This window comes from Symphodus melops (genome assembly GCF_947650265.1).
Source record: "Symphodus melops genome assembly, chromosome: 14".
In the NCBI taxonomy this organism is placed as follows: Eukaryota; Metazoa; Chordata; class Actinopteri; order Labriformes; family Labridae; genus Symphodus; species Symphodus melops.
This window is the reverse complement of record NC_136704.1, coordinates 21,592,670-21,610,958: the sequence shown is the minus strand read 5'-3', so window position 1 is coordinate 21,610,958 and position 18,289 is coordinate 21,592,670. Positions and strand designations below refer to the sequence as shown.

The window sequence follows — 18,289 nt, the reverse complement described above, 5'->3', positions numbered from 1 at the left end:
AAAAAAGGGTTTCAAAACATAAATAGGTCATGTTGAGTCATATTTAGATTGTCTTTAAGAAACCTTTTTTTCCAGCGTTATCTGTAAATGTCGGATTCAGACAAGAAGAATCACATTTTGCCATCAAGGTCTTATTGTTAAATGGCGTTAAAGAGGAATTTGTTCATAATGTTTGTGTTACTTTTTACAGTGAAGAGGAGAAGGTTGTGCTTCTTGTCCTTGTCATTTTCAGGTTTTTCTGTTATTGGATTTTCTTCGGGATCTGCTGAGACCGGTATTAAAAGATAAAGGAGATGAGGTGCCTCTGTGACAAACTGAACTCAGTATATATATATATATATATATATATGCTTATCCCTCTCCGACCTTACAAGGATTCATTGACATTGTGTCAACACAAGGGAAATGGATCTATACGTGTGAACATGAAAAGTCAACACTGCTGCACCTTGTTCAGTGGCTGGCATATCATACAGGGCTGATAACAGCGGGGAAGCACACAGAGACATGCCTGTGCTTCGTGACTTTATCCAGGCAAGGACAAAGATGACGGGAAGTCTAAAGACAGGGCATGTTGGCCTGGCTATGGTACTGAACATGTGCAGTGACTGACATAATACTCCCTGTCATGTTTCATCTTGGTTCATGTGTTATCACATTCATGCAACTTAAAATCGAGTCAGACACTGGCCTCGTTGGATTGGCTGTGTGTTTCTGTGTTCTGTGTAATCTGTTGTTTTTCTCTGTGCTTTCATATGTGTCTGTCGATGATAAATCTGTATGTGAAGAACACTTTCCCACTGGGGACAATAAAGTCTAAGTGTAAGACTAATGGACAGCAGTGAATGCTTAAAAACACTCAAATAAAAAGGCTAATGTTCAGAGCAACAGCCAGGACGACTCTGAATCCACCTGTGTTTTCTTAGTCAAGTTTATTTTAATACAATGCATTTGCTCATTCTTTGCATAGTAGGCAGGAAAATATTTAATGTCAGGACAAGAACCAGCACGTTTGGGAAAAAGTTTGAGCACATTACAGCTAAATGAGGTTAAAACAAGTCGGAACATTCGAGGCACCTGTAGCCAAATGACAGAGACTAAAGTCCTCCCACTCTCTCTCTCTCTCTCTTTCATTTCTGACTCTATCCACTGTCCTATCTCTAAATAAACATGTAAAAAGCATCACAAAAAAACCCTTAAAAATCACCTTTGCTTTAAAACTGACATATTCTCTGAGTTAGTTATGGCTCCATATGCCTTCCAGGGTAAACTAAGGTAAAAACCAAAAGAAACCCAGGGGACAAGAGGAAGCTGGAGGTCCGTTGATTTGTATAGAAAACGCCAGAGGGATGCCCATATGGTTGGACAGATAACGAATGGTGGCCTTATATATAGAGCTTTTATGGAGGCTCGATTGGAAACAGCCATTGTCTCAGAGATTTGCAGGGATTTTGCCTTTAAAAAGAAACTGGCCTATTTGTTTCAAAGCTGTGACTCTGCACGTCATTGATCCCTTCAAAAGGTCTACTTATCTCTGTAGCGATGAGTCACATCCTGTTTCGTTTGTTTGATGCTACTACGGTTGACTGGCAGAAAGAGAAAACTCAGCTACAGTTACTCTAAGCATTTCTTTATATGCCAGATCACTGGAAGACAAAGGAAAGCGAGCTGCACTTGTTTCCTCTGTAAGGAGTGACAAGGATGTCCCCATGTGAATTAACAGGCTTGTTATTGGCCCCATGGTGTGCCAGACTGCAGCACAACGCCTCGCTAACAGGCTTGCCTCTCCTCTCTATTATTGTATCCTCAAAGATGCACGCACGCACACACACACACACACACACACACACACACACACACACTAAGCTTTCATGCACGCATGAAAACACCCGGCAAAGTGCACAAACAGGCGGAGGACGACAGCAAAAACATCCAGCTCGCTGAGAAAGAAATCATGGAGCGTTTGAACTTTTTGCGTGCATGAGGAGAATGGTTGAGGCTAAAAATAAGATAGGATGGTGCAGAAACTGAGAGAAGGAGAGAGGTAAAGGGGTGAGGAAGGAGGTAAAATTGGGATAGACACAGAGGAACACGCTGTATGAGGTATGAGTGAGGCAATGCAGGAGGGAAAGTGGATCAAAATGAAAGTACGGGAGAGAGATTGGAGGAGGTCAGGTGCAAACCACCGGGGCTCTTTGTCTGCAAAAGCCTTTTTTAATTAACTCACAGCAGACAGAATCAACTTGGAAAGGTAACTCCCATTAAAAAGATTGTTCCCATCTTGAACCTGATTAGCCTCCCCAGGTACCCGGGCTACTTCAATTTCCACACAGGGTAGGGATGTTCGTCTCCTCACTTTACCATCATTGTAAAGTAAAGATGTTCGACTATGTAAGATGTTGTTCCTGTGCGTTTTGTGCAACTTTAAAACAGAGTCAGGAAACAGCCATTTGAACTCGTCTGCTACATTCACAACAAGAGAATACATGGGGGGAAAAAAAGGTCCCTTCCAAACAGACTGCTTTGCTGTTCTCACCCTTTGCTGACAGGTATTTGAAAAGGGATCTCCTGTTATTTTGTGACAAACTCAAAGTCTAAAACTGAATATGAGGCAGAGAACAGACTGACAAACACAGATAAGTAGTCAAAAGAATCAAAGAAGGGAGAATGAGTTGCAGAAAATGTCTGGGGGGCAAAGTCACATTTTGAGTTGTTTGAGAGGTAAAAGGTGTACACTTTTATGCATGAGGCCTTACTCATGTCCTATAAGTCCTATATTATGTTCCTTATCATGTGCAAAATCACTCTTAAAAAGAAATTAAATTCATTTCCATGCAAAATATTCTTCTGCAATATCAGTGGCTGCATGCAATATTTCACCACCCCTTTTCATGATCATAATATACTATATTATAACTGTATTAAATTAAGTTGACATTAATCAGATTCTATCTTAAATGTATTATCTAGCGCTAGTTTAGTTTCATCAGTATAATGGCTAATACCCAGTAAATGTAATGAAATCACTTTTTTTACTGAGCTTAAGGCTTTTTGGTTTTTAACCTTCATTAACCATGAAAATGATATTTGATGCTCTTTTCTCGAATTCATATTACTGTATGTGCTGTCATTTTGGAGCACTGTGACGTTTTAATTTCCTTTAATATTAACTAAGTTCTATCTTGTGTTATAAGAGCCTCGATCCTCTGGAGTGAAAGAATAAACGTATACGTCTTTCTTTGCAGGAAGTATTAAATACAGGATTTTCATGGTGACAATTTGATAGAGCTAAAAACACCTATTAATAAAACAGACACCATAAAAACTAAAAATACTTTGTCTTTGTTCGATTCTCTCCTAAAAAAAAAAATTAAAAAAAATAAAAATGATTTTCTGATAAATTAAGGAATATAATTTGACTTACTTGAGAAACTGTTGACAGCGACTCGGCTTGGGTGGTAGAAACCTTTCTTGCACTGACACTTGTACTTGTCCAGGACGAAGCCGTGACCATGGATCGGCATACACTGAGAGAGAAAAAACAATATACGAACCCATTAGCCACACAGAAAAGTATACACACAGCATAAATGCTATTAAAATATGTCAATACTAAACTGAAAGCAGAGCCTGCAGCGGAGAATCAATGAACAGGATCGGGGTCTTGTGGGAAAGACAAGGGGGATTTAAGATATTTCAGACGTGAGGTTCTTTTCTCTAACTGTGCCGTCTCAACACTAAATATTAAATTAACAGATCCTCTCGCGTTTGATTAAAAGTCTGAGGCCATCAGGGGGCAACTTTGGCAGACTTGTGTGCTGTTTGCCAAAATTACGAGATGTAATTAATGTCTAAATTAAGAACAGACTTACTCACAAGATTGAAGAAAATTAATTCTGATTCTCATGGGAATGCAATCCTTGTTTTCTCTCTGTGTGAATGTGTTTGAGTCTTATTTCCACAGTAACATGTTTTATCAAGCAAAGACAACAACAAGAGTCCAAGTAAAGCAGATCGGGCCCAGAATAGCTCGAGTTTGTGACCTGACCGTAAGATCTGGAGGCAAGGCCATCATCAGCGTCTAAATGAAAAATCAGTCAATGTGATGCTCTTCACAGCCAAATGGACTTCTTAAGAGGCAGCTATTTCTTACTGTGGCTCAAGGTCCTTGATGAGGTCTGAAGGCTCGAGAGTAGACCCTCAGTCAAAGCCTTGGAGAGGACGAAGCAGGGCTCCGAAGCACAAGGTAATTACCAGGTTACTATTCAGAGAACGATTTCCTCAAATAAATTCCACTGAAGAGACCAAAGTGTTTAAAGTGGCACTACACTAATCTGTGGAAGGCGTCTCCTCCATTTAGAGGTGACAGCCTTGAAAAGGGGTCCTTTATGATCTTTGAATCTTCAACTTGTGTACTGACAGAAACAGGCTCAACAGTCTATTCTGCCCCACTAAACTTAAACGTGAAGTATTTGCTTATTTCAGACTTTTTGGACATGTATTGTGTTTATTCAAAGCAATGAAGTCAGAGATTTTACTTTACTCCTCTGTGGATAAAGGGACAGAAGCAAGCCTGCAACCAACAAGAATCTATCAAAAATGAGCTTCAGGTCACCAAGTAAGAGCAAGAAAAAACAAATATCCAAAAGAACAATAATGAGGAAGGCTGATTATATCTGACAGATCCTTTTAAAGACTTTGGAGGAATGTTTGCATATTGTAAGCAATAACGTTGGATGGCTGCTTTTATTGAACCTGTTACAAAAATGTGTTTCTAAATGTACAGAAGGAGTGAACTGCATTGATTTTAACAACCCTCGTTAGTCTGACAGATTTTTATTTTAAGCCATGAAGTGATATCTGGATTCAGTTAAACAGCCTCTAAATGCTCATTGGCTGCCTGGTGTGACTCCACTAAAACATCCTTAGGACGTCAAAGTGTGAAATCTAATTTTGGCAAATTGGATAAATTGGCAGAATAGATGTTTTACCATGTTAGTGCCAGATTTTGCCTCCTGAGATGTGTATCCGTTGCATAAAATTTTGCCTGTTTCATCTTTAAATGAGCTCTGTGCTGCAACGCGAGTACGGTATCTGATTTCATCTCTGATCCCCCAGCAGCTGTCTCCTCAGGACAGGTGGAGCATGCTGCAGATACTGCTTGCCACTGTTAATATGCCCACCTCAGAAAGACACTAACAGGAACAGCCAGTGACAGGACGGTGTGTGTGTATGACTATGCATTTTTTTTTTTTCCTGTGTAACAGTGAGGATCAGAAATAGCCCTGGCAGTGTATCCCAGTCTTGCCTGCTGCAGTGATTGATGCAGAGGTTCTGCTGTGGATTGTGTTTAACGGGGGGAGCAGCCTGGACTTGACAGTCTGTCTCTGATCAATAAAGTATCTATCTATCTATCTATCTATCTATCTATCTAAGCCCTGTTTCCACACAGCAGTCCGGTACGGATCGGTACAGTTTGGAATGGTTTGGTTTGATTAAGCCTGATTCTGTTTGTGTTTCCACAGCATCAACAAGTACAAAAGCTAACGTTTTTTCTTTCAGAATTTCAGTCAAATTTTTAACCCAAAGCTTTTGTAAGTGGAAGAGGGAGCTCTGTAAAACTGAATAAATACGTTAGCAAGGTATTTGTGCAATTTAGACAGCATTCAGGAGTTTTCCTGCAATTTTGACATGAGCAAACATTTGGTGCCTGTGACATCCAGTTTTGTTGCTGTGATAATAAATTGGGCATCGATATATTTGATAGATGATTGTTTGATTTTGACTGATATCGTAATGGAGTAAAAGCATCTGATACAGTATAAAGTCAATGGTACTTTACTCGGCACCTTTTTTTTTTCATAGATCCATTATTATGTTTTAATAGTGCATTTTGATCATCTCTGCACTTAACAAGATCCCACATGGCTCTGTGAAGTTGTAATTTTGTTTTTGTAATAGGCTAAAGAAGTAACAAGTCAATTAAAATGAATTACAAATAAAAGACAAAGGGAAAGTATATTTCCCTTTGTCTTTAAATCACAGATTTAAATATCTGTAACTACTACATGAATACGACTATTACTGCGGGTCTTGTCCAGGAAACGAGATTTTGAGACTCATTAGTTTTTCTGGTCAAAAAAAGATTTTTTATTTTTTTTAAAAACACTGCAGTAACTGTATAAAATACTATTATTTCCTCTCTATTATAAATAAATGTAAATCTACAGTGTTCTTAGATTGATCCACGTCTTTTCTAATTTCAACACTACATGTTATACTATTTCCAACAGAGCACAAATAAATGACCTACTTTCATAATGCATGACATCTGGTATTTATTGCATGTGATGATGTTCTGTTGATAGGGAGCAACTCAGGCTGAGGCTGCCATATTGTTTTTTTTCTATAATGAGCTGAAGGTATCAACTGAGCTGTCAGTGAGTAGAAGTCACATCACATGAACTAATCATCAATTAATGTAGAGTCTCAACAGTTCTCCTGATCAAATCTGACACAATAAGATTGACGTTTTAACTGAGCAGAAAAAAAAGATAATGAAAGGTAAAGCATCTGTTTTATTGCAGCTATTCCTGTCAGCTACCTGCGGATTCAGTGATAAGTCAATAAGATCTAACTCATTTATTTTTTATGACAGTCGCATGTAAGAGAGACACCGAGAGCTTGTACTGTGTCTCTAACTCCCCCAAGGTTCTCCTGCCAGAACCAACACGTTGTTGTTTTGCATCCCAGCTGTGGCAGCTGTCAATCACACACACACTGACATGTTTATTGCCATGGTGACACGTGTATGACCGCCAGCCTGAGCCTTTTTTTTTTCATGGGTGTGCGTCACACTGTCAGAGGAGTGTGTTCTACCAGGATGCGACAGAGTATTTCTACAAAAGGGCCAGAGGGGTCAAAAATAGACACTCAATAACACACTCATTTCCTCTCTCTTATTTACCTCCCTCTCTCGCTCTTTTTGGTATGTCATTCCTGACATCACAGCTGCATACAACATTGTCATCAATTCTTCTTCTTTCTTTCTTTTTTCATCAAATTCTTCAATGTTGACTTTATATTTTTAAAGTCATGGATAGAAACTAGACTTGCCAATAGAAACCTTTATGACACCTTGAAATATTTCAGCATCTATATGATACCACCTTTGTCCCCCATTGTGTGGCAATGTGCTTTGACGAGCTCAACTAGAGGGCAGTCTTTTAATGTACCATGAGGTTGTTATTGTATGATGCTGAAAATATAATAATATCTGGAATTTCAAAGATCTAATTAATCAAATGTTTAAAATCAGAAGAATCATATTCTACATATTTTGGGTGAATGGATGATATTTTCCCTCAACATTTACTTACTCCTTACTTGTTTAAAACAACAAATTTAGTCAGTAAACCTTAAATAATCACAAACTTTACGATCTGAATATGCAATAAACAATCATCTACTATTTTACTGAACTTGAGAAATACTTATTCTAGTAATGGACAAACATCTGGTTCACCTCCTCACACTTCGTCACCTGACTTTAACGCCTCTCGACTGACTGTATAAAACATGGACGTATCTCAGTGACTTTAACAACTGGTTGGTTGGAGGTGTTAAAAAGCCCAACGGTTGCCATGGCTCAATTGGAAATAATGACTTTAAACATTGCTTTTTGTCAGTCTTATAACTCATGGAGAGGTTGAGTTAAGGTTGGTCTTAGGCCTCCTGGCAAACAGCTGCATCATGTGCCAACCTGTCAATCAAATCAGCCACACCCCTATTCATGCCTTTTTATGCAATTATGCCTTATTTGCCTTATTATAATCAAAATGGGTGAGTTTTTTTTTTGTAGTAACCTGTGAAAACATTTCTGCAGGTACATTGGATTGAATGGGGATTTATTGGGCATTTCTGCTTAATTTTCTTGTTGCAGGTTGCAGCACACAGAATCTTTGAGTTTGAAGAAAGAGAGCGTTCAGAAGTTACGTACGCGTGATACCTCGATAGTCACATTCAGAAGTGCAAGGACACTGACAAGCTGCTGTATTTTACAAGCTATGTGACAAATGGACGTTCTCTTCCTCAAGAGATTAAGATTATGCTTCCAGCATTGAGAGAAATACAAATCTTATTTTATTAGTTTAGTGTTTAAGAACTTGACTGGTCTGCCCTTTAACCGTGACCTCAGCCAACCCCTTCAAACACCTTTGGGACAAACTTTATCTAAGATGGCGAGCTCAGTATCCAACACCACATCCTCACAAATCACAAAGAGTGCCATCGACAAATGATCGTCACTTGCAAATTGCTGATAAATTCGAGAGTCCTGCAGTCCTCTGGTATGCTCAAGCAAGGATCACAAGTACTGCAATCATTTTCATATTTGAAATGTGTCAAAATAAGTGTGAAATTAAATTATCACATGTTGCAGGCTTCAGCTTGCATGTTAAAGAGTTGGTGAAATGAACCCAGGGAGACCACATCATCCAACGTCAGTGCCAAAACAACAATTAATTTCAATGTTTGGAAGTATCTGCGTCTTCTTAAAGTCTTACGTTAATAGTTTTTATATTGTTGGTCACGTACAGTATTATTAGTTTGGAGAAGTTCTGTTCATACATTAACCAGAATGCCTAACTTTGACAATAACAGCAGCAGATGTGTTTAGCGGTGTAGATTTATGACTTTGTGTTGGAATCAAGTTATTGGTTTTCTCTTTCTTTATGGCTTTGGGCTGTTTTAAGACAATGGGATCCTGCACAGTGCGTGACCTCTGAACTACACGTTGACAGGGAGTGTCATCCACTGTAGTGCTGTTGTGTTATTGATCAGCTGGTTTACAGCATTTAAGGTCAATAACTTTCACTACCGCTGGGTATAAATATCCTTTTGACACTTGTTTTTTTTTTTGCGAAATACATTTTCTTGGTTATAATAAACGCTGCACTCGAGTACAGGATGTCAGAATTGTCTTCTGAATTGTTGTTGAAATGATTATTACATTTTTAGACATTTTTCTATATATTTTTTTCAAATGGAAATATAGTGGCTAAATAGACAAATACAGGATTTTACCAAACACTTTATTCATAGTTTCCGTCATGTTGCTGGTGCAGAGGACTGAAGGGCAAACAGAGCTTAGGAGTGAGAGGGCCTTCATTGAACTTTATAGAGCTGCTGCAAGAGCCTATTGTTGACAATGTGTTCAAAACTACGAATGTTTACATCACCCGACAACAAGCCTGTACCCTCAGACAATCAATCCACTCTAACTGTGTATCTACTGCACATCGCTGCATTCATCTACATTACTGCAGCGCTCCCTGGCACACACTCTACATATATCTCCTTTTATTAAACTCAACCGTTCTCCTACATCACCTTTCCATGACATGAAGCGGGGGAATAAAAACCAACCCAAGGAGTAACGCTAATTGATGCAGAGGCCAGGCATCTTCTACCTGACCAGGAAACCAGGAACTAGCTTGATTCTGCCCGCTAATTAGAACCTGCCGAGGACTCTCCATCGCTTTGAAATAAGCCCACGCTCTTCCGGTTCAGAACTGTGTCTAATCAAGCACTAATAGGCCTCTGTAGATATTTGTAATGATCCTGCAGAGTGCAACATAAACCCTGAGGAAAGCTCAACGTCCAATAATTACAGATTGAGCTGTACACTGCTCAGAGAGGAAGTGAAACGGAAAAGACTTGGCTGTGAGGAAATGTACACACTGTAGAAACAGTGCACTGCGTGAGAAGTGTGAAGATGTAAACTGACAGCTCAGGTTTTGTACTAAAGCACGAGGGAAAGCTGTTGTTTTGAAGGAAGAATTTAAAAACATACGTTTTTACGTTCTTTGTTTCACACAGAGTATTTCTGCTGTGAGACTTGACACTTTGCCTAATGAGCTTCATTTAAAAAAAAAAAAAAAGCCCATGCACATACAAACCTTCACAAATTTGATCTATTTTAAATGTCAAAGTTAGAAAGTGAATACGTTCTGTATTGTCTTTCATGACTCTTGTGGAGCTTTTATGAAGTCCAAGAAAATAACTTGGAGATGTCACTGAGGTTATCTTGCCTCTGGCTGTTCAATATATTATTTACCAGGCATGGAGGGTCAAGCTAAGCACTACAAATTGGCACTGGCGATCTGGAGCTGTTACCCAATGGTGCGTCTAAAAGGCAATGTGACTAAGTCCCCGTCTCTTGTAAGTTCCCATTTTTAATGGGTGATTAATAAATGGAATACCTTTTGACTTTTGCTGAAGGTTAATTTTTGATGAAACAGCAAAAACTTCTGCAGGATAAGGGAGGCGCCACACACCCACTCCCCAGTCAATCATAGGGGTAGGACATAGTCTTATTCAAGTCACCCATTCGTTTCTAAAGGCCAGCTTTGGACAAAAGTTTGGATGGTCAAGTTGGAAATGTCTGAAACTAACTTTTGGTCTACCTGAACAGTGACAAAAATGTGGAGATGATCATTATAGTAGAGGCATAAAAAGTTAAACACAGGGGGAATCACTCCTTAAGACAAGGATAAGATATGATAGGATAAGACAAACGTGCCTTATGTGCTGTTTGTGGCCAGTTTTCTACATTTGAATTAAAGGAATCACAATTTAAAGTTTTTAAAAATGACAATATGAAGTCGATATAAAGTCTCTCTACCCCCTCTGGCTCGTTGGCTGTCACCAAGTATAGAAATGCCACTAACTAGCCACTTAGTGCAATAGTGAGTAGTGAACTAAAGTTTGTGTACATCATTGTGTATAAGGGAAAAACGAGGAGAGATGTTTTTGACATTTGCTTCAGCCCTGGTTCATGCTTGTTCAGCTGTCGGGCATGGGCAGGGCTAAACAAATTGGTGCTGGATGTGGCTCAGACCTCAATTTCAGGCCTGGGCATTACTCTAACTCGCACACACTCACATAAAAGGCATCGCCGGTCACAGACACAATGCAGAGAGCTGGCTGTGACTCTGTGCTCAGAGGGACAACTACACAGCCAGCCAGGCCTTCAAACGAGGTCAACTAGCTGGAGTTAGCCGGAGAGGAGCTGCCCAGGCAGCGGGGCCTCGCTTTGGGTGTCATCCAAAGACCAAAGCCTAAACACCAGTGAGATAAACACTGTGGCCTGGAGGGAGCTTAACACTGCCATCCGGCTCGGACTAGTAAACACACAACAAGCAGCACTGGGATATCTCTCCAGTGATCACATTCACAGCTTGTGCAGGTGTCACAGGGAACCAGCTAGGCACATTTATTGCATGTTGTCTAAAAAGCACAGTAATGTTGACGATTGCATTGTGCAGTAGAGAGTCCTGTAAAAAGAGAAACCTCATGTGCAGCACACACAGTGAATGCAATCACGCCCAAATGAAGACAATGAGAAGCGGAAAACGTTCAATCGGGCGTGCACAAAGTTTTTTTGACATCCACACAGCAGCCTCAAGCACAAAACTGTGTCACAGAAGATGAAGAACAGGAAAGTTCGCCGCCGTTGTCCACTCACCCGACACAACTCTCAGAAGAACAGCAATTTCAAGATTTGTTTTTCACAAAGAAATCTCTGTCATTCTACTGTGGAGGGCATTCATTTGTTTCCTTGGTTTCAAGTGGCTTGTTATTTTGTGCCCAAAAGAGACGTAAGGTAGATCTAACTGACCCAAATATTGTCAGAGAAATGATGGTGAAAATCATTTCTTGGTGACAGTGTTGCCTCTTGTGCCTGTTTGTCTCTGAGTAAGCAGAAGAACTGATTTTGATTACACACTATAGATGGAAAATCCACATAAAAGAGTTTGTTTGCCAACATTGTAGGATGAAACCGCCTTTGAATATGATCAAACTGACCGTGTGAGGTTGACAATTAAGACAATTATGTTAGTAATGAAAGAATTTATGAACAAACGAGAGCAGCTAAAAAAGTGAATCTGGAGTAAAGCCTGTAAGAGTAACATCAAGTTTGGAGAATGAACCCCGCTCTGTGTTTAACATATGGACCTCTTTTATTGGCTTACAGCCCGGTCCTTTCAGATACCTCCCTGCTGAGGCCTCCCAAGGAAAGTCCAACTGGGAAGAGACCCTGTGGCAGCCTCAGAACACACTGCAGGGATTCATATATCCCTACTCCTCTGGAGTTGTGTATGTCCCAGAAGGATCAGATGATGTGGTTCAGGAAAAGTGTATGGGGGCTTTATGCCTGATGCAGACTCAGAAACTCACAGAAAATCACAAGATTTTTCAGGGAATCTTTTTTTTCAATATCTTTCAGTCTTTCTTTTTTTTTTTTTTTGCAAACATTCAGCGCTATTCTCATTTCACATCTAATCTCATGGGTCCCTGGACAAATGTTACCTCTGTGCTCCACGTTTTCCCATCCTCCCTCAGTGTTTTTTTTCCTTTTTTAATCGTTTTACTTTGTGCGGGGAATGCTGGGCAGAGTGCAGCAGATATAAGACTGTGCCCAGTGGCAAGTGTACCCATGTCTTCAAAGAGTTTTCATGTAAATTCAGAGTTCAGGCATTTTCCACAGAGCCAATTAGTGCGACAACGGTTAAGGATGGGCTGCAACGCCGAGGGCCGAAGTTGAAACCAGAAGTGGACTGTGATCTCTCATCCCACTGAGTTACTGCCAACAGGACTCAACATTGATGTTTTTCAACATATACTCGAAAGGAGTAAGGACTATAGGACAGAAAGCATTCCCAAACGGTCTCCTATGTGGGGTTTGGACATTCCCTGTAGAATGAAAGAAATTCTTATTCTCTGTGACTTCATAAATTGAATGAAATCAGATACCTGATATCAAATGCTAAAAACGGGGCAAAACTGCAAAAAAAAAAAAACATTAAAGTGTTCTTACTCAGGCTATTTTGGCAAGATTTGTGGGATTGAGTATGCACTTTCATGCAACTCTAAAAACCACATACGGTTTGTTTTTCTTCCTCCACAGCCGAAGACTTTGAAGAACTGTTTCCAAGATGAAGCGCTCCATCCATCTGGCGAGCTGCAGACAAATCTCTGTTCAGCCTTAAATTCCTTCATCTCTGCTTTCTACAGCGGAAGAAACCCACATGTATTGATTCTTTTTTTATTTCTAGGTCTTCGGCTTGACTTGTCTCGCTATTACTTTACTACAACTCTGCTTAATTCACAAGGCACAAAAGGATTTGCTCAAATTAAAGGGTGAATTTAAATCTGCGGGTGCACAGCAGTATTCTATTTCCTTCCTATCAAGCACCCTTATCAACTCTGAAGCATAATCACAGCTTTGGTGAGATCACTGTAGATAATTAGCAATTACCCTATTTATAGGCTCCTGAACATACTCCTAATAGGAAACATAGCGAAGAACGTGGTTAATTAGGACGCTTTAAGGCCTCTCTCTCTGCACACAGACGGCCGAGACAAGATCAGCAGTTTGAAAGGGCCGTGGCCTGGTGTGAAAATACGATGGTCCCTCAAGGGAGTCCCTGTCCCATCCCCCCCTGTCCCATCCCCCCCCCCAAAGGATCCAATGTTTGCAAGAGAGGGGGATGATATCCAAGATACTAGAACAAGGGTTTTTTTGATGTCTCAGTACCCAGCAGGGCCTGCAGTAGACGGGGGTAAGCATTTTTGGTGAATGAGCGTTGAGGGAACGTTTAGCTGGGGGAGCGTTCAGAGAAGTACACAGAAAAACGATACTCCACAATGTTGCACAAAAGGGCTTGGAGCGTGTGTAATGTCAAATGAATAATCAAGCCATAGTATCAGTGTGCATGTATCATATGGGAAATAATTGAACAAGTAATGACTTTTTGCAATTGTTAAACCAGAATTCTTTGTATCTTAAGCACAAGTAGTGTTTTGTTTTTTGTACAATGGAAGAATAGAACTAGCAGGAAACACTGAAAAACAAGATCTTTAATGCAAATCTTTTCTTTTTCTTTGCCTTTCCGTGGTGCGATCTGACGACTTTGTTTAAACTCTATCAACATTTCATGATGGAAATAAGAAAAGATGAGTAACACAAAAATAACTCATCATGGGACAAAATGAGGCCAAAGCCTTTGCATGCAAATAAAGCAACATCTGCATTTATTTTTTTTGGGGGGGGAGGCTGATTAATGACTTTTAGCTGGCAATCAGTTTTCTAAATGAATCCCATTATTTCACTCTACCATACAGAATATACGAAAAAGAAGAAAGGCCAGATCTTCTTTGCCTAATTTATTCAAAACAAATGTGAGATGTGAGGCAAATGTGATCACGGCACAGACGTGTGGCAGGTCCAGTGTTTGAAGGACTAATTATAGCTGCTGATAACAGATGTGGCCTCTGTTGAACCTTTATGAGTTACAGTATAGGCGGCTGTAAAGATTGCAGGAGGAGAGACAATGAGATGTAAATCAAAGGGATGATTCATGACATGGATGGCTCGGCTTGTAAGCCACTGCTGAGGTCAATGCCAATCACCTTTCTTGTCTTTGTTTTTATAATCCAACTAACCCCAACTCAATAAATGATTATGTAATAAAACTTTAGATTTTTGTTCCTTTGATTGTTTACAGGTCGATTACCACCATCATAGAGCACTGACATATATGTTGGGATCAACATGGGGGGAAAGTGGTAAAGATGATAGAAATAGGGGAGTGATGTACATTTGATCTATTAATGTCATATTCCTACTTGAATAGATCTGATATTTTTTCTTCAGCTGTTTCTATGGCTAACTGACTAATGTTTAAACTACATCCTCTGTTTGATGTTCTCATTAGCTCTAAATTAAAGCTAATCTCATCAAGAAGTTTCTCTTGCAAAATGTTCAGCAAACTTAACACTTCCAACATGTCATATTTATGAGCCAGGTTGGCTTTCCAACAGAATTATTTTTGCCAAAATCCAAAAAGCATCTACAAAAGGACAGATTGAAAATGTACTTTGTAAAAAGCTACAAAGAGTCACATTGTGGGAACAAGAATCAGAATATACAAATAAACTATTATAAACTATACTTTAAACTTACATTTGGTTACCTAGTTGTGGTAAGTTTGCTGGCAAAATGAGTCAGAAAGTCCCAAAAATCTGGTCACAGAGAAAAACAATTTTCAGAACAATCTGTGAACTACTTCTCATTCGGGAGGTTAAACAAGAAAAGGACATCTGTGAAATATAATCTGGTTCTTCAAAGGTTGCCAATATATTAGCAAAACAAAAAGTGTTGGCCGTACAGATACAGTAGTCATGGTTTGGGCCTGGTAGCATCCACGGAAGAAATCTCAGTCGGTGTAATTTGCTCACACGAAGACAATGAGGGTGTTCTTGATTTTTTTTTTTTTCCTGTTTGCAAAAAAAAAAGGAGTGGGAGAGTGCGAGACAAACCCGAAAGAGACAGAAGGTGCGAGCAGGAGGGAGGCAGCAGTTGTTTAACACTGATGGCGTTATTAATTCAGCAGCACAAGCTACACGGCGGTGAAATCAGCGTGTGATTGAGATGATAACCGGCTGGGCCAGGACGACCTTGTGAGCCAAGGTCAAGATGTAAAAGTGATTCAACCCATACAGCTGAAACATCCACTTCAGCTTTTTAACATCAGAGGGCACCGCAGCGAGGCAGAAAGAAAACCACACATGCTGTCGAGGGTACAAAACACCGAGACCATCATGAGTCCTCTGCAACATAGATATTAGACACGTAATGTTAAATCTAAAACATATATCACAACCCGTTTTTGGAGGTCTCCCTTAAGTATAAATGGTTTAAACTTATTGTGATTTCCCTCGATTCGACAAAGTCCACAACGTGCAGCTGTGCAGCTCTATCTTCAATTTCAGTCATTTGGAGTTCGCACTCATGCAGTAGTTTAGCTCTAAGTTCTGAAGTACAGACCCACAACCAACAAGTCCCACTGCCCACCTCCACTGGTCTCTTATTGTCTTTAATGGAGGAGTATTGTTTATTAAACCAACGCTCCAGAAGGTTAATTTACAGTATACCACCATTTTATCTAAACGCAGGATTATGATGCATTTATGGAGAAAGCCTGGTCTGCATCACTATATATCCCATTACGTGAATGGGGGACAATTTTCAACTGGGTCAGGTTGGCTGCAATGTGTGGTGGTGGTGGTGGTGGCAGATGCAATTATGGTCAAAACCCTGTGTCAGAATCTCATAATGGTTTATTTGGCAGCTCTGGTATTGAGGATGCAGCAAATCTTTTGCATAAAAAAGTTTTTAGAACTGGTCTCATTCAGCAGAGTCGAGTGAGTATTGTTTTGGACAGTCAAGCCAGTACGATTTTTATCTTATAATACAGGCGTTCTGACGCTATGTATTGTCACAGAGTGGCGTCGGAGGCCATTTTCCGTTCATAAACCTTCATTTCTACCATGTGGCCCTCGCTCCTGTCCCTCAGCAGCTCTCAACACGAAAACAGCGCCAAGTCAGGAGTCCTTGTCATTTCCTGCTGGAGTAATCATTCAGGTTATGTGTCACTGCCTTTCACGGGCTACAGTCGCCCCGGGCTCCAACACTTGTTCTGAGCAATAAGCTAATTGATTAAAACATTCATCATCATCCACGGCCTCGTGCTCGTATGAAAGGTGCCCCCAGGGCGGAAAAGACCTGGACTTTTGAAGAAGGGTGAAACACACTCTAATGGAAGTGCGGTAAGTGAGAGATGAGAGGAAGGACACAAAGAAAACGACAGCCTTAAACAGCATGTGTGTGCCTTTTAAAACAGGAAATTAAGTCATGATGATAATCTTTGGGCTTCATGCTTGGCTATGTAATGACTCATCCAGACTTATAATGATTGGTATTAGTCAGAGATACAATTTGATACTGAATCACAGGAGATGTAAAGTTTGCTCTTCGTTTAACAGAGTCAGTCAGAGTGTATGACGTTTACTGCTGTATATGTTGTGTTCCTTTCCTGCAAGTTTCTATAACTTCACAGGGATATAAGCAGTAAGCAGTGCCCTTCTGTAAAAACAAGTCATTTACGACTTTTTGAAATGCATTTTGTCTTCTTTCTACAATAATGTGTTGTCGAACACACTGCAGCATTTTAATAGGTTCATTTTGTTCCTCCATCTCCAACATGTGCCTCTCGCCTGACATCCTAAGAGATTGATCAGGATTACCTGGTAACAAGGTCTAATCTCTTGGAAAACTATTTGAACATACAGAAGAAATGCCTTCAAACAAGTATATGGTTTTTTTTTGACGTGTTGTTGTATTTTTTGATGTCAACAGTCTGAGCCTCATTTCGTTTCTCCTTCCTCTGCTTGCCTGCTGAATCAGTCATCCATAGCAGCTGCCTCCATCTGAGTTTGGGCTGCCTGCATGCCTGGCTGGGCAAACAGCAGCTTGAGAGGCAGGATGTGAGGGGAGGTTGTGGAGCTGGCTGGCTGGCTGGCTGGGCGGTGCGATTGCATTTTGCCAAATTCAATTGCTGGAATGGAGGCACTTAAAACGCTGCTAAAGAGCAGGGGAACAAGGGTGGACGTGTGAGAAAAAAAAGGAACTTCATAAATGTTGGATAAATGCTTGTCTAGTTGTGCATGTGCAACAGAACGTAGATATCTCTCCAATTAAAAGCAGAAGAACACCAATAGCTGCATATTTGTTGGAACTTAAAATTCAAAAATTGTGAGGCCATAGTGTTAAAGTCTTGGAAAGATTTTGGAATCTAAAATTCCCATTGACATGTGGGTCCAGCCAAGTTTTATGCACATACAAAAATATATAAAATGGGTGAGCTGTTTGAATGCAACAGGTAATAATTAGGAAAATGTCATTGCAATTGAGCAAGCAGGGGAGATGACGTGTATATCACGCAACTAGTGAGCAACCAGTGAGATGGTTGTGTATCTGCTTCATACTCTTTGCTGCTCGCCAGTACGCTCTTTGCCACTCATCCATTGATATTTTCAGTACGTTTGTAGCATCATACCTGCATTTGTGAACGCACAAGTCAGACGATTTCAGTGGCAGCCTGTTCTGAAATGCAATCCACATGTGTAAAAAAAAAAATGCTATATGTTAGTGTAAGTGCAAAGTAAAGAGCATCTGGAAATTGGAAATGTGACCACTACAGTGAAACACTTAAGTAAATAAACCACTCCAACCTCAGCTTAACCAAATTCCACGTTTCCAATAAAGGACAGAAAAGCACTGCTTACATGGCTCCATTGCGCCCTAAAAATGATGTCTTTCTTATTCAAACCACCTGAAAGAAACGCATTAAATGACAATTTGCATTGAGCGTGCGGAGGGAAT

General features: G+C 40.1%; 1 protein-coding gene across 2 annotated transcripts in view; it reads right to left on the bottom strand.

Moving 5' to 3' along the window:
• gpr158a (G protein-coupled receptor 158a) overlaps nt 1-18,289 on the bottom strand; it is a 58,126-nt gene that overhangs the window by 25,892 nt on the left and 13,945 nt on the right. For both annotated transcript variants that reach the window (XM_079361423.1, XM_079361424.1), the window contains exon 3: nt 3,425-3,527. In XM_079361423.1, coding sequence (XP_079217549.1) covers nt 3,425-3,527 — 103 coding nt within the window. The remainder of the gene's footprint in view (nt 1-3,424; nt 3,528-18,289) is intronic.